At 38.8% G+C, this 26,438-nt stretch overlaps 1 protein-coding gene across 3 annotated transcripts in view; it reads left to right on the top strand.

Annotated features, from left to right (window-relative positions):
• The first annotated feature begins 575 nt into the window (after positions 1-575).
• The window catches only part of RRM1 (ribonucleotide reductase catalytic subunit M1), a 32,966-nt gene continuing 7,103 nt past the window's right edge, over positions 576-26,438 (top strand). The window contains exons 1-14 of one of the 3 annotated variants that reach the window (XM_067750119.1): positions 576-909; positions 4,313-4,401; positions 7,674-7,851; positions 8,930-9,030; positions 11,313-11,372; positions 12,223-12,262; positions 12,520-12,682; positions 16,736-16,877; positions 18,568-18,651; positions 20,303-20,464; positions 20,842-20,921; positions 21,587-21,788; positions 24,470-24,619; positions 24,826-25,047. In XM_067750119.1, coding sequence (XP_067606220.1) covers positions 891-909; positions 4,313-4,401; positions 7,674-7,851; positions 8,930-9,030; positions 11,313-11,372; positions 12,223-12,262; positions 12,520-12,682; positions 16,736-16,877; positions 18,568-18,651; positions 20,303-20,464; positions 20,842-20,921; positions 21,587-21,788; positions 24,470-24,619; positions 24,826-25,047 — 1,692 coding nt within the window. In that variant the 5' untranslated portion in view covers positions 576-890. Of the gene's footprint in view, positions 910-1,130; positions 1,303-4,312; positions 4,402-7,673; positions 7,852-8,929; positions 9,031-11,312; positions 11,373-12,222; positions 12,263-12,519; positions 12,683-16,735; positions 16,878-18,567; positions 18,652-20,302; positions 20,465-20,841; positions 20,922-21,586; positions 21,789-24,469; positions 24,620-24,825; positions 25,048-26,438 lie in introns of those variants that run through there. The other 2 variants (XM_067750121.1, XM_067750120.1) reach the window with 2 other exon arrangements.

The following is a 26,438-nucleotide window of genomic DNA, read 5'->3' as shown; positions in this document are numbered from 1 at the left end:
TGTGAGTCATGTCTCACCTATTCTGACTCTCCACATTCGGTAACCAAGTCCTGTCCATTCTACCTCCACGAGCCACATCCACTGGATAATTCTAAAAGCAAATGGATCATAGCCCTGCCCTGCTCAAAACTCTGCCAGGGCTCGTTCCCATTTCCGTCAAGGTAAACTCCAAAGGCCCTTGGCCTAGCAAGGCTCTCTTCCAACCTGACTTGAGTGCGAGATTTCAGGCCGCCCGAAGGGCCCTGGGGCCCTCCGGCTGCGGATCTCAGGCTAGAGCTCAGCTCGGACGGCAGTCTTGGGTTATCATCACGTAACAGTCTTCAAGACAAGAAAAAGCGGACGGTTCGGGTTTTGCTATTTCAAAAATACTCGAACCGCCCTGACTTCCGCGGGGCCTGCCGGCAAGAGAGGCGGAGCCACGCCTGGCCTGCCTCTGCGCGCTACGTCCGGCCGCGGAGCCCCAGATAGGGCTTTGCCCACACCCAACATGGCGGCCGAAGAGCGGCGTTCCCGCCGGGCGCACCCACACCTAACACGACCGTGGGAGAGGCGCCGTCTCCTGGGCCCTGCCCACACTCAACATGGCGGCTGTGGGAACGACTCTCTTACGCTAGGCCTGCCCGCCGGCCGCGGCGCTGGCGGCATCGCATAACTTCCTGCGAGCTCTGTCGCGCCCCTTTTGCGTTGCGGCTGGCGGGAGCGGGAAGAGGATTCGGATTGCCTTGCCCTGTTCTGTGGAGGGAAAGTGCGCTCTGGCCCTAACGCCAGGCCCTGCACCCGAGCAACCCCTCGAGGCTGACCTTCCGCACTCTGCCACCTTCTCGATCCTGCCGGCGCGTCAGAGCTGCAGCCGCGTCTCGCATCCCTCGGCGCCTCAGCCACTAGCTGCGATGCATGTTATCAAGCGAGGTGAGACGCCGGGGAGGGGGCGGTGGGGGAGGTACGCGGGCTGCCGCCGCCCTAGCAGTTAGCCGCGCCCGCCCGCCTCCGCCGCTTCCCGCGCTGCCGGCGGCAGCTTCCCGCCCTGTCACCTTCTCGGCCTCCTGCCCTTTCGTCAGTCTGTCCCCAACCCCCCTCTGACCTTTAGTCTGCGCCCCGTGGCTCTGCCATCCGGCCGCATGTCGAAAGGGTAACACCTTCCCTTTAGCGAATAGTAGCTGTGCGCGCACAGCTCTTTGCAGGCGGTACTTGATTCCTCACCGGGAGCCCCTGAGGTAGGGGTTATTGGGTCCGCCTCGCGGGTGAAGATACTGAAGCGCAGAGAGAGGTGCGGAGACTGCACGGTCACCCGGTTCGATGCTGGTGAGGCCAGGCTTCGAACCCATAGCGAACAACAGAGTTTTATTTGAAAGGCTTGGTCACCTGTCCTAGGCACGGGGGGATCTAGTGAAGCAGGGGCTCTGCACCCTACACGGGCACCTAGCAGCTTCCTGAGCTCTTTTGTGGGGTGAAAAACGTCAGGCTCAGATACAGACATCTCCACGGAGTTTGCCCTTCGTGAGGGATGTGTTGCCGTTTGCCCCAGGAGTGGTCCCAGAGGAGTTTGGGATCGGGACTGGCTGGCCTTACCCTTGATGGGAAGAGATATGGAATTAGAGTAGGGTGGCCAAGACATCTTCTGGCGGCGTGGGGGACCGGGAAGGGCCAGGGACTTGTGTTCTTCCTCAACACTTATTTCCCGTTAGGCTTGCTGAGTACCTTCCTTTGTGTCAGTCCTTTGCTTGATTCTGTGAAATTAATTATAAGAGGAGACAGACTTGCCTCCGGAAAAGATTTAATCAGGTTGGAAAAACAAGAGCAAAACATACTCTTAACAGAGAACCATATGGGACAGGTACGAACACGTTTTGAGTCGACTCTACTTGCCTCTGTTGAAGCAAAGAAGTTATTTCAAAATTGTAGGCACTTAGTGAACACTGATTGACTGATTGTTTTGTCCACTAGGCTGTGAGTGTTTCAAAGATGAGGACTTTATGCCCACACTTAGCACAGGACCTGCCATGAATATAGATGCTCATTTATGAGTGGATGAGAATAATTATTTTAAAATATAGGATATCATGAGTGTTGTGAGTAGGCAGGTAGTTGATTTGGTTGTAACTAGGTGGCGTACAGCTGAGAGATGGACAGTGGTGGACCTTCCTGGCATCAGTATCTTTAGAACATCATTTTCTGAATTTCCCAAGTCTCCCGTTTTAGCTGATGAGACCAAAGATCAAAATACATAGTGCACTTTTATTGGTCCATACCTGTGAATGAGAGAGGAGCATTCAGTTTTTTAGACCTTTAGAAAAAGGTATGTAAGTATGAGGAGCCCTTATGATAAATCTGTAACAGATGAATTGACAACTTGTGGACTTAGATCTCTGGAGTGGGTAACACCTCTGTGTTGCATTTTTAACCTTTTGGGTCCACTTTCGAATACTGTGGTTTAAAAAGTACTGTCTACAACAAACAAAAGGCAGGTCTTATTTTGTTTCTCATTACTTCAGAGAACCTAATATGATCCAGATGGTTTGCTGCTAGACTCTGCCAGCCTTGTTTTTTCTTTTCTTTTCTTTTCTTTTTTATTAGTTATCTATTTTATACATATTAGTGTATATATGTCAATCCCAGTCTCCCAATTCACACACACACCCCGCCCCCCAGCGCTTTCCTCCCTTGTTGTCCATAGGTTTATTCCCTACCTCTGTGTCTCTATTTCTGCCTTGCAAACTGGTTCATCTGTAAAGGCTTGTTAATATACAACATTGTACTTAGATTTGTTTCTTTATTTTATTTTTGATCTTTGATTTGCTTAGGGTATCCACCCCCCCCCATTTCTGGCATGATAGTATAGTAGCAGACTAACTCATGTAGGTTTTGTTAATCTTAATGTGATTATTCAGGAGGGCAACTAGCAGCCTACCTAAAGTATTACTGAATGTGCTAATATTCTTGCTTAGCACCATGAGGGAAATAATAGAGGGAGAAGGCATCTCCATCTTCCATGATCTTAGGGCTGTTAGGGATGCAGGAATAATCCATATGAAAATTGTTAGATAACAGAAGGGAATAGTAGATGAGTTTTTCTCATCTGCTGTCTTGGGCTATTTTTCTTGGTGGGACAGTATCGTATTGCTCAAGGAGATTAAGGTTAAAAAAAAACCCATCTATTGGTGATGGGTTACTAGTGGTATCTAACTGTTTATTTATTCTTTATCAAACATTTGAGAACGTCCTTGGGCCAGCCAGGACTTTTTGTTAGGAAGAGCAAAGAGCAATAGGATCTAAGTCCAAAACCATAAAAGGACTAACTAAATGAGATCCATATGTATATGCTTCCGTATCTCCAAAATAAAAACTAAGAGGTTGCCTCTGGAAGATTGTTTTGAGTTACAAATAGAAAGAAGTACTTCTTTACATGGTGTGAAGTAAATTCAAAATCATTAATTACTCTAGGAGAGTATGTAAGCCAAATTTATCATGAAGATGTTAGAATGGAGACAGGTTTATAAATCATTTAGCATTCAATAAATATTTGAGTACCTACTATGTGGTAGGCCTTGGTCTTTGGTCTGGGCACTGGGGAATACATTGGTACATAAACCGTGACAAAATCTTTTTCTTTTTGGAAATTGTATTCTAGTGGATGTGGAGAGCCACACAATAAACAAATACGTAAGTAAAACATAGAGTATGTCAGATGACCATAAGTGCTATAGAGAAAAATAAAGCATAGAAGGAGCATAAAGAGGAGCAAGGCTGTGTTTGGGGCATTGCAGTTTAAAATAGAGTGATCTGGGAAAGCCTTATTGAGAAGGTGACATTGAGCAAAGACCTAAAAGAGGTATAGATAGCAAGGAGCCAGGGTTGCGGGGTATGGTGAGTGAGGAAGGTGGGAGAGTAGGAGATGAAGCTGGGAAAGGGGGCACACAAGGCAGGTTGTGTAGGATTCTGTGGACTGTTGTAATGATTTTGACTTGATTCTGAAGGAGATGATAAACCTCTATTGGGCGGCGGTGGGTAGTGATATGATTTTGACTTAAGTTTTAAAGAATAATTCTGCCTGTCATTTGGACAAGGTGGGGTAGGGAAATTTATTGCAAGAATCCATCTGATGTATAATGTAAGGGAAGAATCAGTATAGAATCCCTGCTTTTTGAAGATGAAAAAATAATCTCTCGATGAACTATTGGGGGTCTGAATCTTTTATCTATGAAATTGCATTTCATGTTGGCCAATTTAAAAAGTTTACATGCTGATTACATTTGATTCTTTGACATTGCTATCTTAATAAGTGCTAACATGAATTTATGGTTTGATTCTTTAGATGGCCGCCAAGAGCGAGTTATGTTTGACAAAATTACATCTCGAATCCAGAAGCTTTGTTATGGACTCAATATGGACTTTGTTGATCCTGTAAGTAAATGGGCTTTATATCTTGGGTTCCTTGCTTCATGCGCTTCTTTTTACTTGTCTCTTATCTCTGGCCCTTCACTCACTTGCTCTATATTTTGGTTTGGCCTTGGATATAAAATGTGAATTTATTGCTTAAAACTTTCTTTTTTCCTGGGAATTCCCTAGCGGTCCAGTGGTTAGGACATGGTGCTTTCACTGCCATGGCCTGGGTTTGATCCCTGGTCAGGGAACTAAGATCCCTCAAGCCGTGTGGCGTGGCAAAAAAAATAAAACAGACAAAACAAAACAAAACAAAACTTTTTTTCTAAATCTTGTTCCGTGCTGTGAGTTCTGACTTTTCAGAGAACTATAAAAGTGAGCAAAGAGGAAAACTTGACATTAACATTTCATATTAGAGAGTTCTTTGAGCAAATTATTTTATTCATAAGTGGAAAAACTTGTTTTGGAATTGTGGTCATTTGGGTAGAAACTGGTTGGAAATTTGCTTTTCTGTTATCTATGTAGAAAGAATACATGAAAGTAATATAAAGTAATATAAAAGTAATATAAAATAGATTTCATGGCCAGCTTTTAAATTAAGGAGAGCCAGCTATTCATAAGCAAGTTGCTGTGCTTTTCTCTTTCTATAACTCCTCTACTCTAGACCCTCAGCATCCCTTATCTAGACTGCTATCTGTAGTGGTCTCTGAAGTGTTCTCCTGGTCTTCCTCTCATCTTGCCGTCTTCAAATACATCTTCCACATGGCTTTCAAAATGATCTTACTAAACGGAGTCTCTAAGAACCTTCTTTTTTTTAAACCCATACTGCCCCCTCCTTATTTAGGTATTTTATCTGTCCTACTCTAGCACTTGTGCTGGCCTCATAGCATTAACCACCTAGTATAGAAATTAATTATATGTCTCTGTCCTCCCCGAGAGTTGCTGGGGAGGCCTGTATCTTGTTCTTGTGATATCCACAATGCTTAACACATATATAATTAGATGCTCAATAAATATTGAATTGACCAAAATGGTCAAAAGAAAATAATTTTATACAGCTTTAAAATATGCTTATTATAAATTCCCTTTTACATTTAGAAATCTAGACAATAATTAGAATAGTAGAATATTAGAGTTGGAACGAACCTGAGAGATCATCGCATTTCATCTTCCTTGTTTTATAGATAAGGAAGGTCCAAAGTGAAGGGGAGTGACTTGTACAAATGAGTGGGAGTGTAGGAAGAAGAACTTAGGTATCTTGACTCGTAGGTGTTCTGTTGCCTCATGCACACATTTCAGAGTGCAGGTGTGCTAGAGCTGACTCGAGCTTTCTAGGGTAGATTTAGTTGAAAAAGTCTACGTGTTTTTAGATCTGGCATGGTTATTAGCACACAGACGTTATTTTATTCTGAGTTCTGATTACTTGCCACGTAGCACCAGAAATCATTTAGAAGACTTCACTACTCTTTTACTGAACATGAGTTAATTGTTGGATCTGAGAAGATAGGAGCAACCTGAGCTTAGGTCTGAAATTTAATTGGAATAGATTTTAAACTAGTAAGTACACACTTTTTTTTGAGGGGGCATGCTTTTGTCAACTGGGAAATGGCATTCATTTTCTGTTGGATTAATCTGGGTTTTTTTTGTTTTTTTTTTTTTTCGGCTGCATGGCTTGTGGGATCTTAGTTCCCCGACCAGAGATTGAACCCGTGCCCCCTGCAGTGGAAGCTTGGAGACACAGCCACTGGACCACTGGGAAATTCCCTAATCTTTTTTTTTTTTTTAAAGATTCAGTAAACACATACATATATACAACATGGAATTTGTCTTTTTTTTTTTTTTTTTTTTGGTACGTGGGCCTCTCACTGCTGTGGCCTCTCCCGTTGCGGACCACAGGCTCCGGACGCACAGACTCAGTGGCCATGGTTCACGGGCCCCACTGCTCCGCGGCATGTGGGGTCCTCCTGGACCGGGGCACGAACCCATGTCCCCTGCATTGGCAGGCGGACTCTCAACCACTGCGCCACCAGGGAAGCCCCGAATTTGTCTTTCTTGACTTGTGCATTGTGTGTTTTATTTATCTATGTATTTATTTATTCTTTAACATCTTTATTGGAGTATAATTGCTTTACAATGGTGTGTTTCTGCTTTATAACAAAGTGAATCAGCTATACATATACATATGTTCCCATATCTCTTCCCTCTTGCGTCTCTCTCCCTCCCACCCTCCCTATCCCACCCCTCTAGGTGGTCACAAAGCACCGAGCTGATCTCCCTGTGCTATGCGGCTGCTTCCCACTAGCTATCTATTTTGCATTTGGTAGTGTATATGTGTCCATGCCACGCTCTCACTTTGTCCCAGCTTACCCTTCCCCCTCCCTGTGTCCTCAAGTCCATTCTCTAGTAGGTCTGCGTCTTTATTCCTGTCCTGACCCTAGGTTCTTCATAACCTTTTTTTTTTTAGATTCCATATATATGTGTGTTAGCGTCGTGTGTTTTAAAGAGGGGTATCTCTTACAGTACGGTCTTGAAAACAGTGAAATGCATTGAGGTTGAATGGGATGTGGAGCCAGAAGACTTAGATAGTAAAACTTGGGCAAGTCCCAGTAACCTGGTTCCTCATGTAAAGTGGTGAAAGTTATATACCCATCTCACAGGTAATTGTGAAATGTCAGAGAAGATCATGAAAGTTGAGATATTTTGTAATTTGTGAAATGTTAAAGAGGGAGTAGCCATTAAATTATTTGATGACTCAGCCCCAACTCTAACTTATATCTTCATCTCCTTTCATTGGAATGATTAAAGTTTGATTCATTTGCTTTCCCGTACTTGTCCTTAGGTAGAATTGGGGCAAAATGGGTAAGTATGTAGCGTGAACCCTGATTATATAGAGAGAATTTGAATGCAAGATGGGGAAATAATGATAGAATCATTGGTCTGTTTTCAGCTGTTTCCCTGTGTGACTGTTAATCTCTGTAAAAGCTCTACTTAGATTTTAAAACTAACTTCCTTCCTTCCTCCCTTCCTCCCCCCGCTTTCTTTCTTTCTCTTTCTCTCTTTCTTTCGTCCCACACTTCTTCATTGTATATGTAGTATGCATTTTCTAGGAGCTCTATTGGCTTATGAATTCTCATTACTAAATTTTCCACAGCCCACCATTCTGAAAGATAATTTTTCATAAAAGGAAGTTGTTTTTTATCTTGATATAAATTGATTTGTTTTCTTCATTGCTCTCTTAAGGAAGCTCTTGGTTCTTGGGAAAGCACAAGTAATTCTTGGTTTTGCTTTTATAGGCTCAGATCACCATGAAAGTAATCCAGGGCTTATACAGTGGGGTCACTACTGTGGAACTAGATACTTTGGCTGCTGAAACAGCTGCGACCTTGACTACTAAGCACCCTGACTATGCCATCCTGGCAGCAAGGATTGCCGTCTCTAACTTGCACAAAGAAACAAAGAAAGTATTCAGTGGTGAGTCTAGAGGAAAAAGAAAGAATTTAGTATTCTCAGAAAATTTATAAGTTTACTAGAATGAAACCTTGAGTGTCAGAAAGAGAAATTCCATCTTGTTTAAAAAAGCAAAGTGTGCAGGTTAGTGGCAGAGGGAGACTAGAACTTCCTATTTCTCCATGCTGCTGACCTGCTGCATGGAAGGGTCAATGGATACTTTTCTTTATCTTTTTGTTTCTTTTTTTTTTTGAAACGCATCTTTAGATGCTTGGTGGTGGTGTGGTTGGAAAAAAGAATAATATTTATTGATAATTTCTGGGTTAAACAAAGTGTTACAGTCAGTCTTTTGTCACCATTAGTCAGCACTCCCATTTTATAGCTCAGGGAATGTGGGCAAAGGAAGGTTAAATAATTTGTTAGGTATATAAAAAGTGGTATATAAGAAGTCAGCTGGTAGACTGAGAGTAGAAATCTTTCAGCTTTCAATTCGAGATCTGTTATATGGGGACTTAAACATTATATCTCACTCTTCAGTAGATTTATTGTAAAGATATCAGTTCTCCCGAAATTAACTATGGATTCAAGTCAAATTCAGTCAGAATGCCAGCTTTGTGTATATGTGTATTATATGTATAAATGCAGAGGACTAAATACTGCTGTGATGTCTGGAAGAGAGAGGGCTTATTACTAAATGTGCATTTATAGAAGTAAAATGCCTGGGATGATAGGTTTTGAATTTTAAGTTGAGTGTCTGTTTTGTTAGGATAAAAAAAACTTGAGAAGAGGTTGTAATTTCTGTTTTTCTTTATTTTCAACCAGTAATTCTCAATGGGGTTATATGTCAGAATCATCTGGCAGTCTTTTTCAAACTACAGGAGCCTATGCTCACTCTAACTCTGGAAGATTTAGCTTATAAATATATATATTTCCTTATATATTTATTAGACGTGTGTATGTTCATTGAGCACTTTCTGTGCTAGGTACTAAGGTGGGTTGGGATGAAAAACGGTTGAGAACCACTGTTTTAAACTGTTACCTGAAGATTGAATTAGCTGTTAAGTGATTTTGATATTTTAATTTTCTGTTGTTTTGTTTTTAGATGTAATGGAAGACCTCTTCAACTACATAAATCCGCATAATGGCAAGCACTCTCCCATGGTGGCCAAGTCAACAGTGGATATTGTTTTGGCCAATAAAGATGTATGTATAATGCTTTTCTGGTGAAAAATTTTTTATAGATTCTTTTTTTTAAGACAATAAGCGCATTTTTAAAAATTTAAACACTACAAGAGATAGAGGTAAAAAGTAATTCTTTCTGTTTCTCTGAATCCTAGTTTTCCTCTCTAGAAACAGCAACGTTTTGTCATTTTAAAATGTAGTTTTCCAGAGCTGTTCTGTAATACACGTATGTGTACCTTTATTTTTCCTTTTAGTGGTAGTGTACTGTGCATACTATTCTTTCTGTTACTTTTTCACTTGCAAGTATATCTTAGAGATAGTTCTTTATTAGCATTTATGAATTACCTGCATAGAATTCCATTCTGTAGCTGTATCATCATTATATATATATGTAAGAATTGCTGTAGTGATGAATATTTGTTTTCCATTTTTCACTGCAGTGAATATCCTTGTATGGTAGCACTTTACTTGTAGATGAGTGTATCGGTAAGGTAAATTCCTTAAGTGGAATTGCTGAGCCAAAGAGTATGTACATTTAAAATTTTAGTAGACATTGCTAAACTGACTTCCAAAAGGGTGGTTCAAGTAAAATTTTGAAAGATCTTCTTGCTCAGCAACTTAAAAATTATCCATTTGTGTTTCAACCCCTTTCTTAATTACATCCCAAAGAACAGAAGGGAAAAGATGGGTAGGTCCAGCCAGCCCTTTTGCACACAGGATTTATTTACCATGGATATCTGCACAGGTTAGAAACCACTTTTAACTGTAGGTAATAGAATGATTAGTCGGCTGTCTCTAAATATGTATCTGATGTTAAAGAGACTGAGAGAAGACTGAGTTGTGTGTTGTTCATATGTATAATCTTGAAGACAGGTGAAAAACTAAAATAAAATGACGACAGCAAAAACCTGTATCTAAAAAATAAATATTGATAATCAAGTATTTCAGTTCTCCATTTTTCATGCAAGGCCCCTACCTGTCTTTGGCAACAAAGATGCCCTTAAAAATTTAAGAGGAAGGGAAGAGTTTTGTTTTTCTTTTTTACATCTTTATTGGAGTATAATTGCTTTACAGTGGTGTGTTAGTTTCTGCTTTATAACAAAGTGAATCAGTTGTACATATACTTATGTCTCCATATCTCTTCCCTCTTGCGTCTCCCTCCCTCCCACCCTCCCTATTATGGTTTTCATTTTATGACAACTTATACTAGTCTTCCACTTATGGAATCAACATACAAGTTTCTTTCTTTTTTTTGGCAATGTCCTGCAGCTTGTGGGATCTTAGTTCCCCTACCAGGGATTGAACCCGGCAGTGAAAGCATAGTGTCGTAACCACTGGACTGCCAGGGAATTCCCACAAGTTTCTTTTTCAAATAAACTTACTAAAGTCAAAAAAAGTGAGAATGAAAGTCTTAATAGAATGGATGGTAGTTAACACAAATCATGGAGATGAGATGATACCTGAATGAATGGAATTTGGAAAATGTTGAAATATACTGTGTAAAGCAGTATTTCTCGGGCTCAGAGCGCGGGCTCAGTAGTTATGGCGCACGGACTTAGTAGGGAAGAGTTTTGTATAGATTTTTCAAGTCCTTGGACATGGATCCTTATATGGAAATACTGATAGTATTTTGAAAGACTGGCTCCACATTTCTCTATCCAAAATGATTATTTGTACCTAACTGCCTTTGTTTTCTTTAAATGTCTCTATAGCCTACAAAAGCCTGTAACAATGGCCAGTTCTGCTTTAAAATATTACTGTCACAGCAGTAGTTTGTTTAAAACCTGTTAAAGGACCATGGATTTGATGAGCCTTAGAATTAACGTAATTATTTATCTTATATATTGTTATGTGCAGTTTAAAATGGAAGATAAAAATACATATTATTAATTATATGGCTCCGATACTTTTGGAGTAATAGCTAATCTAAAAACATGTTTAAGGGTGATAATATAGTCCCTTTTATGCTCATGTTCTTTCCTTCTTCAGAGATGTACTGTAAACATAATAGGGAAAGTTTGGTAAGTCACATATGTATTTTTACTTATATACAACTTATACTTAAATGTTTTCTTCTAGTCCTTTAATGTACATGTTTTTAAACCTAATTAGGATACTCAATTTATATAATTTTTTTTCTTGACATCAGGTATGGATTTCTATTCTATACTAAGTAATACTTAGTGTTATCTCTTTTATATTCTATGTCAGTTTTAGTTCTGGAGTCAGGGCTGAAAGATACCAGAGTTTGTGAAAATAAATCTAATTATCTTAATGATGGATTTTTTTTTTACCTTCACCAGCGCCTGAATTCTGCCATTATCTATGACCGAGATTTCTCTTATAATTACTTTGGCTTTAAGGTAAATAATGGGTTTCAAATGAGTGGGAATTCCTCCTTGAATCAGGAAATACAGGTTTTTGTTTATGTTTTAGTGATATAATTATAGAGGTAGTAATTTGTTGGGAGTTGGGGGACCTGTGGGATTAGTGGGGTTAGAGTGGTGGTCGTTGTTTGAATTAAGGAAAGATAGCTTATTCATTTGTAGTTTTCAAGTTTTCCAAATATTACTTCTGGATACCTTTGGAGTTATGCAGGTAATTTGCCAGAATGATTCCATATTCTACTGTTTATGCAACAACTGTTTATTGAATTCCTACTATGTGCCAAGTGCTTTTCTAGGTACTTTTGTGTTGATAAACAGTATTATGTAGTGATTGAGAACATGAATGTTGGTGTCAGACCACCTGGGTTCAAATCTCTGCTCCATTTCTTATTAGCAAGATACTTAATCTCTCTGTCCTCAGTTTCCTCATCTTTAGAATGGGGATAATAATAAAATTTCAACAGCAAATTCTCTTGAGGAGTGAGTGTGTGTGTTACTTTGGTCAATGCCTAGCCTGTTATAAGCACTTCATAAATGTTAACCATTATGATGTGGTGATGAATACTACAACATCTGCTATTAACATTATACATATTAACATAGGGCTGGCTTTTTCCAGAAATTTTCAGGCAGTCTTTTCCAAAACAAATAGCCAATTGATAATGTTCCAAGCTAAAGCTAGTAAAACGAAATATGCTATTCTTGTCATTTAAGATTATATTAAAAATGGAGAAGATTTAAAAAGATTGCCTTATTGTGAATGATATATCTACTATGTCTTTAAAAACTATGCCCTGGAAGTTTTTTGTTGTTTTGCTTTTTCTAGACGCTGGAGCGATCCTATTTGTTGAAGATCAGTGGAAAAGGTGAGACATGAATGTGTTTGTGTGGTACATTTTCTATTCATTATATTGAAAATAGAGCTTTGAGCTATTAGCCTTAGCACTTCTATTTAAACTCTAACATTTTAAACTTCAGGTTTAGTTTATGAATAATTTTGCTGCTTATTGGTGTAAAATTTTTAAAATTGTCTTTTGGTGTTCCTTTTTTTGACTCAAGTACATATCTCAGCCTAGTTTTTCTCACATGTCCCATTACGTGAAAATTCCTCTTTTGTTTTTAGTGGCTGAAAGACCACAGCATATGTTGATGAGGGTATCTGTGGGCATTCACAAAGAAGATATTGATGCTGCTATTGAAACGTACAACCTTCTCTCTGAGAAGTGGTTTACCCATGCCTCTCCCACTCTCTTCAATGCTGGCACCAACCGCCCACAACTTTCTAGGTATGTGTCATCTATAGTCGCTTTTAATGTTCTGAAATGCTTTTGCTAGGGAAATAAACCTTGACCTGAAGAAACTAGGCAGTTCATCACTTAAAAATTAATTTGATATACATTTTTTTTTTTTTTTGCGGTACGCGGGCCTCTTACTGTTGTGGCCTCTCCTGTTGCGGAGCACAGGCTCTGGACGTGCAGGCTCAGCGGCCATGGCTCATGGGCCCAGCCGCTCCGCGGCATGTGGGATCCTCCTGGACAGGGGCACGAACCTGTGTCCCCTGCATCGGCAGGCGGACTCTCAACCACTGCGCCACGAGGGAAGCCCTGATATACATTTAATCGCTCCTGTTCTGATTAAATGAGATTTACTTTCTGGAAAGCTCTCTTACTGCAGTGTGGTAAATGAATTGAAGAGAGACAAATGCCGATAATAAAATTTTAAACATGATTGTGGTGATGGTTGTACAACTCTGTGAATATACTAAAAACCATTAATTGTACACTTTAAATGGGGAATTGTATGGTATGTGAATTATATCTCAATAAAGTTTTTTTTTTTAAAGTAAATACTGACAGTAATTAGAGGGCTCTAATCATAGTCTGTATGAGAGATTATGGTATTTTGGGTTAGGGAGGTGAAAGTAGAGATTGAGAGAAATAGACAAATTCAGGAGATTTGGGAGGTAAAATTGATAGAATTTGATGATTTGGATATGAGTCAAGAGTGGTTCCTGAGTTTATGGGTAGAGTAACAGGATTTATTATGGTGCCATTTTCTGATAAAGGAAACATTGGAACAGAGTCTGGTAATTTGTAAAAAAAAAAAAAAAAAAAGACTAATACACCCTAAGCAAGTTTGTTTTATCCAAGGAACTCAAGGATATGCTAACATCAAAAAGTGTATTAATGTACTTCATTGCACTAACATTTTATATCATTTAATACTTTCATAATAAAAAAACTAGCAAAATAGATACAGAAAATAACTTCCTTTATTTGGTAAAAGATAATCCACTAAAAACTTAGATCTATTGGACCTCTGTTTTCAGCATTCTAGTGGAGGCCTGATCCAGCATTGTAAGATAAGAAAAAAAAAAGATTGGAAATGAGGGAACAAAACTGTAATGATTCCTGAAGAGCATCTACAGACAAATTATTAGAATTAAAAAGAGATTTCAGCAGAATATCTGGATGTAAATTCAACATAAATTAATCAGTTGAGTTTCTGTATTTTAGCTGTTAGAAGATTTAAGTTTAAAACATATCATAATACTGGAAGGTACCCAAGAATAAATCTAATGAAAGGTGTGTAAGGCTTTTAAGGAAAAAATTCTAAAACGTAATTGAAGGACATTAAAAAACAAATAAATGGAGAGTGATCTTATATTCATAAATGGATTTAATATTGTAACAATGTCAGTTTTTTCCAAGTTAATCTATAGTTTCAGTGTAATTCCAGTCAGAATTTCAACATGCTGATTCTAAAATTTATATGGAAGAGCAAAATGCTAAGAATAATCTAGTGCTGCTCAAAGATATCAGGTCCTAATCCCTGGAACCTGTAAATGTTACTTTATAAGGAAAAGAGTCTTTGCAGTTATGATTAAGAAAGATCTTGACATAGGGAGATTATCCTGAATTATTCAGGTGGGCCCTGAATCCAGTAAAAATATCCTTATAAGAGAGAGGTTGAGGGAGATATGGATACATACAGAAGAAAAGAAGGCAGTGTGTAGATAGAGGCAGATATTGGAGTGATGTGGCTACAAGCAAAGGAGCCACCAGAAGCTGGAAGAGGCAAGGAGTATATTCTCCCCTAGAGCCTCTGGAGGAATGTTCTTAATTTTGACCCAGTGAAACTGATGTTGAACTTCTGGCCTCCTGAACTGTGAGAGAATAAATTTCTATATTAAGCCACTGAGTTAGTGGTATTTGTTAGGACAGCTACAGGAAACTAATATAAATAACAAGATAGTTTTGAAGAAAAAGTCCTACCAGATTTCAAGACCACTATAAACCCATGGTTTGTCTATCCCAGAGTAAATACCATACTTTGTGATATTTACTCTGGGATAGTATAGTATTTGCTCTGGCCACTGGAACATAACAGAGAGCTCAAAAAGAGATTCAGGCTTATATGGGAACTTGATGAATAACAGGGTATCATTGCATTTCATTGGGAAAACAGTGCTAAGGAAATTGGTTATCCTATGGGGAAAAGTATAATTAGATTTCCCTTCTTCATGCCATATATAGAAATAAATTCAAGAGAATGTGAAAGTAAAATCTTTTAGAAGAACATATAGAGAAAATAAATATTTTCCTCCTCAACTTTTTAATATGAATTTCAAACATTCAGAAAATTTAAAGAAAAGGACAGTGAACTCCACCCATGCACTCACTTCTGCCTAGATAAAAAACTTACTAACATTTTGCCATATATATGTATTTTTATCTTTAAAATTAAAAAAAAATTTTTTTTGGCTGAGTCATTTGAAAGTGAGCTGCAGACATCATGACTATCAACCTAAATCTTGATAGATTATATATGACCTCAGAGTAGTGAAGGATTTCTTAAAGTAGATACAATAAGCAAACAATATAAGGAAAAATTGACTACATTAAAACTTAAAACTTCTGTGAACCAAATACAGTGAAAAAAGTTTCAGACTGGGAGAAGATATTTGCAATGTATGTTAACTGTTGAAGGATTATAAGAAAAAGACACAAAACGAAATAGAAACATGGGCTAATTTGTAGAAGAAACTGATTGGCTAATAAACACGTGAGATGATGATAAACTTTGCTGGTGATTAGAAAATGAAAGTTAATATCATAATGAGATATTTCATACCCAACAGATTGATACAAATTAAAAGGCTGATAATAGTAAGTATTGGTAAGAGTGTGGAACATAGGGAACTCTCATGCATTGCTAGATGGAGTATATGTACCCATTCACTTTGGAGAATGTTTAGTAAAGTGGAACACATGCATATCTTTTGACCCAGAAATTCCTCTCCTAGGTTTATACCCTATAGAAATCCTTAGACATAAGCACAAGGAGATATGTTTAAGAACTTTCACAGCAGCATTGTTTAGAATAGCAAACAAATTGGAAGTAATCCAAATGTCCACCAGTAGGCAAATGGACAAAATATATTGGTATATTCATACAATGGAATACATTACAGCAGTGAAAATAAACTAGTCCTATATGTATCAGTAGGAATGAATCTCTAACACAGTATTGAGTTAAATAAAAGTGGGTTACAGAGAGATAAGATGGAGCCAGAAATTTCAAAAATGTGGAACATATGTCAATGCTAAAAGAACGTAGAAAGGCATGGAAATGGTATATGATTGTAATTAGGTTATATTTGTAGTGTCTTATTTCTTGAGGTAGGTGCTAAGTACAAAGTATATGTTATATTATTCTCTGTGCCTTTCTGAATGTCTGAATATCTAATAGAAAAAGTCAACAGAGTCCGTCTGATTGGTTGAATTTTTAAGTTACTGAAGGGATCATTGGAAGACTAAGGTTCCTGGGGTAGGAGGATAAGATCCAAAGCACAGGTAGAAGGGTTGTCTTCAAAAAGACTGTAAGGAAGCTAAATTTTGATGGACATACCAAATTTGGTTCAGTATTGGATAGGTGGGGTTTTTTTCATAAATGTTTAATTTTTCTTGGCTTACTAATAGGTTGAAAAGGTGTTATGTATGCTTAGGAATTTACATGAGAAAATGTTATAATGGCACATTTGCAGTCTGGTGAACAAGGAAGCTAATATTTTTAGACTTATCTCTTAAGCCTTCCTTCCAGGCTTAGCATCTAGGGTAGGCAGCAAGGTGATTTTAAAACAATATATGTTGATATATCTTATTGTGTCATATCCAGTAAAAAGTTTTATTTTGTGTTTTTCCTTCTAAAAACCCCTAGGAATTTTGTAAGCTTCAAATTGTTTATTTGCCTAACTTACTGTCTTTGGATTATATAGTCATTTTTTGATTCTGCTTTGCTTCGGTTCCTTGCTGAGTTGTGACTTTTTTCCCCTGTAGCTGTTTCCTTCTGAGTATGAAAGATGATAGCATTGAAGGTATTTATGACACTCTAAAGCAGTGTGCATTGATATCCAAGTCGGCTGGGGGAATTGGTGTTGCTGTGAGTTGTATTCGAGCTACTGGCAGCTACATTGCTGGGGTAAGCCTCTGTTGTGTGACTAAAAGTGTATAGGCTTAGGGGGATTCAGGTCCGTAAGCAACCAGGCTTGTGATTGAGAGGGCATTTGCTGGGGCTTGGGAGACCTGGATCTCTGTTAATTACTTGCTGGCTGTGTGACTTAGACTGAGTAATTTCACCACTTCTGGTCTCATTTTCATCTGTCTTATTAGAGGTTGATTAGATGGTCTCTAGGGTCAGATTTTGGAATCCTGATTTATTTTAGCAATAATGATAGCATTATTATTATTCATTGCTCACTACATGCTGAATCCGTTGTAAAAGTTTTATGTGAATTACACATTTAACCCTTACTGCAACCTTATGAGATAGATATCATTACAGATACAGTAAACTTTATTCCTTACAGTAACTTTGTGAGTATAGCCACAAAGTCTTCATTTGATAAGTGAGGAAGCTGAAGCTTAGAAAGCTAAATTACTTCCAGAGATTAGTCACTTAATATGTGATAGAGCCAAGATTCAAGCTTTAAACATTGTCACTTAATGAGGTAAATTTCATCTCTTCTAGTTCACTATTCACTGGGAGTCAAGATCATGGTTTTGGGTAGAATCTAAAAAATAATACAACTGGATGTATATGCAATACAGAAACAGACTCACAGATAAAGAAAACAAACTTGTGGTTACTGAAGGGGAGAGAGACGGGGGGAGGGACAAATTAGGGGCATGGGATTAACAGATACAAACTGCTATATATTAAAATAGATAAGCAACCAGGATATACTGTATAGCACAGGGAATTATACCCATTATACTGTAATAACCTATAATGGAGTATAATATGCAAAAATGCTGAATCACTGTGCTGTACACCTGAAACTAACTATTGTAAATCAACTATACTTCAGTTAGGAAAAAAAAGAAAAAAAAAAGGTAATCGTTTTGGTTAAGTCCTGGATTTAAATCCTATCTTCACTAATTACTAGTAGTGTGGCCTAGTGCAAGTTATTTTACATCTCTGAGTTTGTTTCCTCCTCTGTAAGTTGAAGAAAATATCTAACCCTATAGAATAAAGTTAGAGTCCAGAAGAAAACCATTCCATTACGTGGTGTTCATTACATAATAGTAGGGTGAGCCATTGCTCACTTATCTTTCTAGGTTGTTTAAAGGCTTGCCTTGAGGTTAGAAGGATTATTTTTAAAATTTGATGAGGTGTCTTTTAGTCTTAAGAGTTTATGTATTTTTTTCATCTTCATTCTAGAATCCATTTATTGCTGAGAATCTCCATTTACCTTATTGTCTTGATTTATCCATTGCATATAATTCTTATTGTAAATTGCCTTGAATTCTTTTGGGAAAAAGATACTGTAGTAGCGTTTTTACTCTACCCAAAGTATTTCTTTATATAATGACCTTTTGAATGTGTGGGGTTTAAATTTAGCTATCCTGATTTTGGATTCTTTTGACTTGTAATTTCTCATTGTAAATTAGAGATGCCATGAAATAACTTCGTACATAATTGCGATTTATTCAGCAAAATTTTATTTTATGTTGGGCATTATGTTTTTAAAGCAGAGGGAGAGATGGGGAGCAGATGAAACTGTAGACTGGGAGAGAGTAATTTGTCCACTGTTGAACCGTTTTGTTCTTTTTCTTGCTGAGCCCCCTATTTCTCCTCCAGATGCCTTTATCCTCAGTTTCTCTTTCAGACTAATGGCAATTCCAATGGTCTTGTACCGATGTTGAGAGTATATAACAACACAGCTCGATATGTGGATCAAGGTGGAAACAAGGTATGCTTTGTTACTGAAAGTCCTAGAAACCAGAACTGAAAATCTTTTCTCATATATGCTTATAATAAGATGGCTCATTGTGTATGTTTCTAACAACTTTGCTTTTTTTCCACTTTTATGATCAATTTAATGAGTATAATTTTTACTTTTAAGTGTATACAATTGAAGTATACATTTTGATGATTTTGACAGATGTATATACTTGTGTAATCACACCAGTCAAGACATAGAACATTTCCATAACCCCAACATGTTTCCTCATGCACCTTTGTATTACTCACCCATCACTCCCACCAATACATACTTTATCCCTGGCTCCAGGCAGCCAGTGATTGAGTCAGCTGTCTTACATGACAGTTTATTTGCGAGGAATTTCTAAAGTTGTGATTCATATTGATACCTAACCTTGAAAAAGGGTTGTAATATGTTTTCTAGGTTTTTCTTTAAAAAAAGAAAACAAAAACAAAACAAAACTCTGTCTATTTTATAGAGGGAAAAGTAAAGTTGAGAGTATTGGATCATTTCTCCAATGTTATCAGCAGGATAGTTTGCAACTATCTAGCCTGCCTTTTATGGATATGTAGGCATAGTAATCACCTATTAGTTTATGAATTTCCTTCTGATGCACTTAAAAAAAATCTATGGTGGGGGGACTTTCCTGGTGGCACAGTGGTTGAGAGTCCGCCTGCCAATGCAGGGGACACGGGTTTGTGCCCCAGTCTGGGAAGATCCCACATGCCGTGGAGCGGCTGGGCCCGTGAGCCATGGCCACTGAGCCTGCGCGTCCGGAGCCTGTGCTCTGCAACGGGAGAGGCCACAACAGTGAGAGGCCCGCGTACCGCAAAAAAAAAAAAAAAAAAAATCTATGGGGACCTTGATAAGACATACCACCTTCTTGACCTTTTGAGCACGACATTATTGTCAAAGTTAAAGTGATTTTCTTTGGGCTTTGCATACATGTCACATAGTGTAAAGTGAGCTGGACGACTGCTGAAGTGGAAGCTCCATCCCTAGTTCACTGTGTCATTTTGGATAAATTATTTAGTCTTTTATTTTTCTTATATTTTTAAAATAAATTTATTTATTTATTTTTGGCTGAGTTGGGTCTTTGTTGCTGCACGAGGGCTTTCTCTAGTTGCGGCGAGTGGGGGCTACCCTTTGTTGAGGTGCGTGGGCTTCTCATTGCGGTGGCTTCTCTTGTTGCAGAACACGGGCTCCAGGCACGCGGGCTTCAGTAGTTGCAGCACGCGGGCTCAACAGTTGTGGCTCACGGGCTCTAGAGCGCAGGCTCCTAGTAGTTGTGGCTCACGAGCTTAGTTGCTCTGTGGCATGTGGGATCTTCCCGGACCATGGCTTGAACCCTTGTACCCTACATTGGCAGGTGGATTCTCAACCACTGCGCCACCAGGGAAGTCCTATTTAGTCTTTCTTGTTCCACATTTTCTTTATGTTAAATGCTCTTTTTTACTGCTAGAATTGTAAGAAAACTACTACTACTTTATATTTTTATAGTACTTTTATTTGTATTATCTCATTTAATTCATTAATTGTAGTGAAGATCCAAGGAGATATTATTGAAGTGCTTTGGAAAATATGAAGTTTCTTTGTTTTATTCTGATTCTGAGAAGAATGATGATTTGTTTACCATTAGCGACCTGGGGCATTTGCTATTTACCTGGAGCCTTGGCATTTAGACATCTTTGAGTTCCTTGATTTAAAGAAGAACACAGGAAAGGAAGAACAGCGTGCCAGGGACCTTTTCTTTGCCCTTTGGATTCCGGATCTCTTCATGAAACGAGTGGAGACTAATCAGGTGAGAGATAGGTACTTGTTAGTAATAACAACTTGATTCATATAAGTTTTCTCCTCAGTCATCTTAAATCATGCTTAGGAAGAGTCCACCTATATGTTATGCCATGGAAAGGCATGCTGAACAAGTTAAGAGATGCCGTTCTTGCCTTCTTGGATTTTTATTCTCTAAAGTAGATGCTATCTGACCTAAATGGTTGAAGGGTCATGAACAAACATGCAAAACTAGATGTTTGGGCCTGAGCCTAAAATTATTATTTCTAAAGCAAATTTTTAAGACAGTCTATGGAAGCCACAATATCCCTTGCAGTGTTCCTAATGGACTACGTGTGGTTGGTTATTTGAAGTTTCTTATGGTTGGTACTCTTCTTCCCTTTGCAGGACTGGTCTTTGATGTGTCCAAATGAGTGTCCTGGTCTGGATGAGGTCTGGGGAGAAGAATTTGAGAAGCTATATGAAAGGTATGGGAAAAATATGAGAGTAATAATGCTTTAACTGTGTGTTTCTTTTATTTACAGGATCTAAATTTTAAAACTACGTCAATCATTAGCCAGTTTCTAGGAATCTTGAGAAGCATCTAGAAGAGAATGTGACTAATAATTTTATTTTGGTCATGTTTTCTTCCTGAATCTTCACCAAAATTTTGGTTTGTCTTCTTTCTTGAAACTTTGGGACATGTAAATAGGTATTCAGGTTTTTTTAATTGATCCTTTAAAAAAATAATGCAAAGAGTTATTTAGCAGGGTTGTTATTAATTTGCTTTGTCATAAAGTACATTTGACAGAACAAGTTATGCTTTGTGTAGTACACAGGAATCAAGGGCAACTGGGACACACATGTCAATAGTTCATTAAATAATAGCACAACAGTACTGCTTTAGCACAGTAGCACAATTTGAGTACTTCAGGTTTTGTTCCTTTTTATTATGGAAGGTTTTGTTGATTTGGTGGGATTGACTTTAGCCATAGTAAAATAAATATCATATTCCTAATTTCTTTCTCTTAGCAAAACTTAGTAAGAAATTTAAGAGTTTTCAATATTTTATATTTTGGTGTTTCTCTTCATGTTATCTGCAATAAAGATTTTCCTTAGGGAATATTAAAATAATACTAGCTTTGCCTTTCAGTTATGAGAAAGAGGGTCGTTTCCGCAAAGTTGTAAAAGCTCAGCAGCTTTGGTATGCCATCATTGAGTCTCAGACAGAGACAGGTACCCCGTACATGCTCTACAAAGATTCCTGTAATCGGAAGAGCAACCAGCAGAACCTAGGAACGATCAAATGCAGCAACCTGTGCACAGAAATAGTAGAATATACCAGCAAAGATGAGGTAGGTAGAAAAACTTCTGCCTCAGGTACTGAGAGAAGAATCTTAAGGAGTTTGTGAATTATTTGTGACTCCCTCACATGATTTCCCTTAAGTTGGGTGAAGGGGGTTTTCGTAGCTTGCTGTAAGCAGAAGGGCACTAAAATAGAGATTATAAAGGAAGAGGTGTGATGTGTGCCCTTAAATATCTTTTAGTCTGAGCCATGTAGAAAAGACTGTCAATTTTTTATTTCACACACATTGTTGTAATAACCTTTACTTGAGAAAAATAGCAATATATAGTTATTTAGGTTAGGGTTAGGACAAACACAGTAACGTGTTAGGGTGCTCATTCAGTTTAAAGTATGTAAGCATGAGAGAGTCCTTTCAGTGAATGGTGAGACAGAGTTCTCATCTCAGATCTTTAAGGTGATTCACAGAAGAGGCAAGGCTAGAAATGAGACATAGATTTGGATATTTTAAAAAGAAATTTATGGAAAAGCTTTCCATTTGGGAAGAACTGCCTGTATGACAGATCAGAGACAGGGATAGGTTTTGTGCAGTGAGTGTAAAAGTTTGTTTGTTTTGATGGAGCAAATACATTAAGGTTTGGTGTATGGAGAGATGGCTGCAACTGGGGGAAGGGAGATAGTATGTGAAAGATGACATGTCTCAGACGCAGGAAAGCCCTTGTAGATTTCTGAAAGGAAAATAGCATCCCTAGGATAGGAAGGATGGCTCTTGCTTCTGGTTATAGAATGGCTTAGTGTGAGAAGAGGCTGGAGGTTAGTTTAAGGAGATTGTTGCATTAGTCAGATGTCAGGCAGCTTGGATATTGGATGTAAACTACGAAAATGCGGAGGAAGGAGCAGATCCCAAATTCTAGGACCTAAAAAACACATGACAAATGAAAAGTCAGAAAGAAAATGGTGAGTGAATTGAACATATTGCTAAGGTTGCAGTTTAATTTAACAAAGTTTATTGAGCACCAGCCATGTGTAAGACACTATACTAAGTGCTCTCAGATATAAATGAATGTGGCTCAGCCCCTGCCCTCTGGAAACAATTTAGTTGGAGGAAATTGACATACTCATGACTATTATACAAGATAGATTATATTATAGAGAATAAAATGACCCTTCTTAAAACAAACATCAGATCATATCATTCCTCTGCACAATACTTGTCTTTGATTTTCCAGCCCATCCAGAGTTCGTTCATCCTTTTTTTTTTAAATTGAGATATAATTCACATACCATAAATTTCACCCTTCTGAAGTATACAATTCAGTGTTTTTTTAATATATTCACAAGGTTGTGCAACCATCACTGATAACTAATTCCAGAACATTTTCATCACCCCAGAAAGAAATCTTGTACCCTTTAGCAGTCACTCCCTGTTCCCCTCTTCACCCAGACCCCGGCACCGCTAACCTATTTTCTGTCTCTGGATTTGTCTATTGTAGGTATTCCATATAAATGGAATCATATGATATTTGGTCTTTTGTGTCATTTGTCCATACTGTAGCATGTATCAGTACCTCATTTCTGTCCTTGTAATGCCCTGTGAGATCCTACACAACTGAGTATCCCACCTCATCTGCTCTTACTTTCCCCCTTCCTCACTGTGCTCCAGCTCTACTAATTTTATTGCTGTTTCTCAAACATATGAAGCATACTCCTGTCTCAGGATTTTTGAATGTTAAAATGCTCTTCTCCCCAGGTAGCCATGTGGCTTGCTTTCTGACTTCTTCAGTTCTTTCTTCATATATCCCATTCTCAGTGAGGTCTTCCTTGGCAACTCTATTTAAAAATGGCACTCCTGGGCTTCCCTGGTGGCGCGGTGGTTGAGAGTCCACCTGCCGATGTAGGGGACACGGATTCGTGCCCCGGTCCGGGAAGATCCCACATGCTGCGGAGCGGCTGGGCCTGTGAGCCATAGCCGCTGAGCCTGCGCGTCCGGAGCCTGTGCTCCGCAGTGGGAGAGGCCACAACAGTGAGAGGCCCGCGTACCGCAAAAAAAAAAAAAAAAAAAAAAAATGGCACTCCTTCCATCCTTAGCCCCAAGACTGTTTTCTTTTCCTGCCTTATTTTTCTCCCTAGCATTTATTAGGCTTACATGATTCAAGCTATGTTTTAAAAATGGGTACTTTGGCAACATGTGTAAAATTGAGTAGATGTGAAGGGCATGAGGGAGTCTAGGTGAGAGGAGTTAAGGGCTGTCAGAGTCTCAATGAGGGTGAAGTAGACTTGCAGTTTGGAAGAACTTTCTGCAGTGATAGAAATGTTCTGTATTGGGTGGCTACTGAGCACATGAAATGTGACTAGTGCAATTGAGAAACTGAATTTTAAATTTCATTTAGTTTTAATCTAGTGGCTGCTGTATTGGACAGTGCACATCTACTGACAGATACATATGAAAAATTATAGCATAATGTGGCATACGTCTGGTAGTAGAGCCATGTACCATGAAGCATATGGTTCTTTCCCCATCTTACCTATTTCACTGGTGTGTGGTACAGTTCACATATGTGAATAGGTTTTGGGATTTAGAAATGAACTGGTGAATGATGAGGAGGGAGGAGTCAAAATAGAAATTTAAAATTTTAATGTCAGCAAGTGTTAGAGGCTTACAGAGTAGTGTCATTGACACAGTGGAAGAAATAAAAATCGTGTGACTCTTGACCCTTTTTTTCCGAATTCCAGGTTGCAGTTTGTAACTTGGCTTCCCTGGCCCTGAATATGTATGTTACATCGGAACACACATATGACTTTATGAAATTGGCTGAAGTCACCAAAGTCATTGTCCGAAACCTGAATAAAATTATTGATATTAACTACTACCCTGTCCCAGAGGTATGAATAGATTTCTCTGCTTATTGGTAATTATTGAAATCCAAGATGGAAGGAGTTTATCACAGTCTTCTAGTCATTGTCTAAATGGTTATCATTGGAATGGTGTGAGAAAACTGAGATAAAGAGAGAGAGTGTGTCATTTGTTACAGAATGTTGCTTTTACTGTTCATTAATGTTGTCTCTTCTCTAAATCTGTTGGCACAAAGGCAAGCGTATCAAATAGATGCCATCGCCCCATTGGAATTGGGGTACAAGGTCTGGCAGACGCTTTTATTCTGATGAGGTACCCTTTTGAGAGTCCGGAGGCCCAGTTATTGAATAAGCAGATCTTTGAAACCATTTATTATGGAGCCTTGGAAGCCAGCTGTGAATTGGCCAAGGAGTATGGCCCATATGAAACCTATGAGGGCTCTCCAGTCAGCAAAGGAGTAAGTATATGCATGAAGTTTCTTTTTGCCTGTGAGTTCCTATGGTAGGCTGAATGGTAGCCTTCAAAAAGATATGTTCACATCCTAATGCCTGGAACCTATGACTGTTACCTTATTTGGTTTAAAAAGGGTTTTTACAGATGTTGTTAAGGAATTTGAGATGAGGAGATTATCCTGGATTATCCAGGTGGGCCCTAAATCCGGTGACAGTTGTCCTTACAAGAGACACAGAGAAGAAGAGGAGGCAACACGACCATAGAGGCAGAGATCGGAGTGATGCAGCCGCAACCCAGGAGTACTGAGAGCCACTGGAAGTTGGAGAGGCAAAGAACAGAATCTCTTCCAGCCTGTGGAGGGAGTGAGGCCTTCCCAACGTAATGAGTTCGGGCTTCTGGCCTTGAGAACTATGAGAGAATAAATTTTTATTTTAAGCCACTAAATCTGTGGTAATTTGTTACACCAGACAGAGTAAACTCATATGGTCTGTTTGTCCTCTGGAGTAAAAAGGATACTCTGTTTAAAACTAATCATTGCTAAAATGACGTAAGAAGAATGCTGACTGTATTAATTTTTTTTTTCTTTTTTGGCCGCACCATGCGCAGCTTGCAGGATCTTAGTTCTCCGACCAGGGTTCGAACCAGGGCCCACAACAGTGAAAGCGCTGAATCTTAACCACTAGACTACCAGGGAACTCCCAAGTATTAGTTTTCTGTTACTAAACTTAGTGTATTAAAACAACATACATTCAGTATCAGTTTGCATGGGTCATGAGTGCAGACTTGGGTTAGCTGAGTCTTGATCTCTGGATCTCTCAAAGCTACAGTCAGAATGTCGGTAGAGGCTGTGGTCTCATCTGAGGCTCAGGGTCCTCCTCCAAGCTCACCTGGTTCATTTCCTTGTAACTCTAGAACTCTTGGCATCTTGCTTCTTCAAAGCCAGTAGGAGGGAGAGTCCCTCATTTCAAGAAGAGCCCAGTCCTGTCGCCCATTTGAGGGTTTTCATTTGTTAGGTCAGGGCCCACCCAGGATAGTCTCACTTTTAACTAAAAAATTAACTGATTTTCACCCTTAATTGCACCTGCAGAAATCCTTCACATTTGTCATAGTTATGTGAGTGGCATCCATTGTATTTCCAGGTCCTGTATACACTGAAGGGGAGGAGAATATAATGGCCTATACCCTAGGGGGCTGGGAATCTGGGAGCTGTCCTAGAATTCCACGATCCACACTGCCTTCATCATGAGTAGTATGATTCTCCTCCCTGTAAAATAAGATGTTATTTTTCGTTCTCACTGTTCCTGCTGATATTTAGGAACTCTACATTGTTTGAAAATAAGTTTATTAGCTAAATAGATAGATTGAGAGGCAGATCAAGGCAGTTAAAAAAGATGA

The sequence above is a fragment of the Pseudorca crassidens genome, chromosome 9, assembly GCF_039906515.1.
Source record: "Pseudorca crassidens isolate mPseCra1 chromosome 9, mPseCra1.hap1, whole genome shotgun sequence".
Taxonomy (NCBI): domain Eukaryota; kingdom Metazoa; phylum Chordata; class Mammalia; order Artiodactyla; family Delphinidae; genus Pseudorca; species Pseudorca crassidens.
The sequence above is the reverse complement of the archived record's forward strand: the minus strand, read 5'-3'. Positions and strand labels throughout refer to the sequence as shown.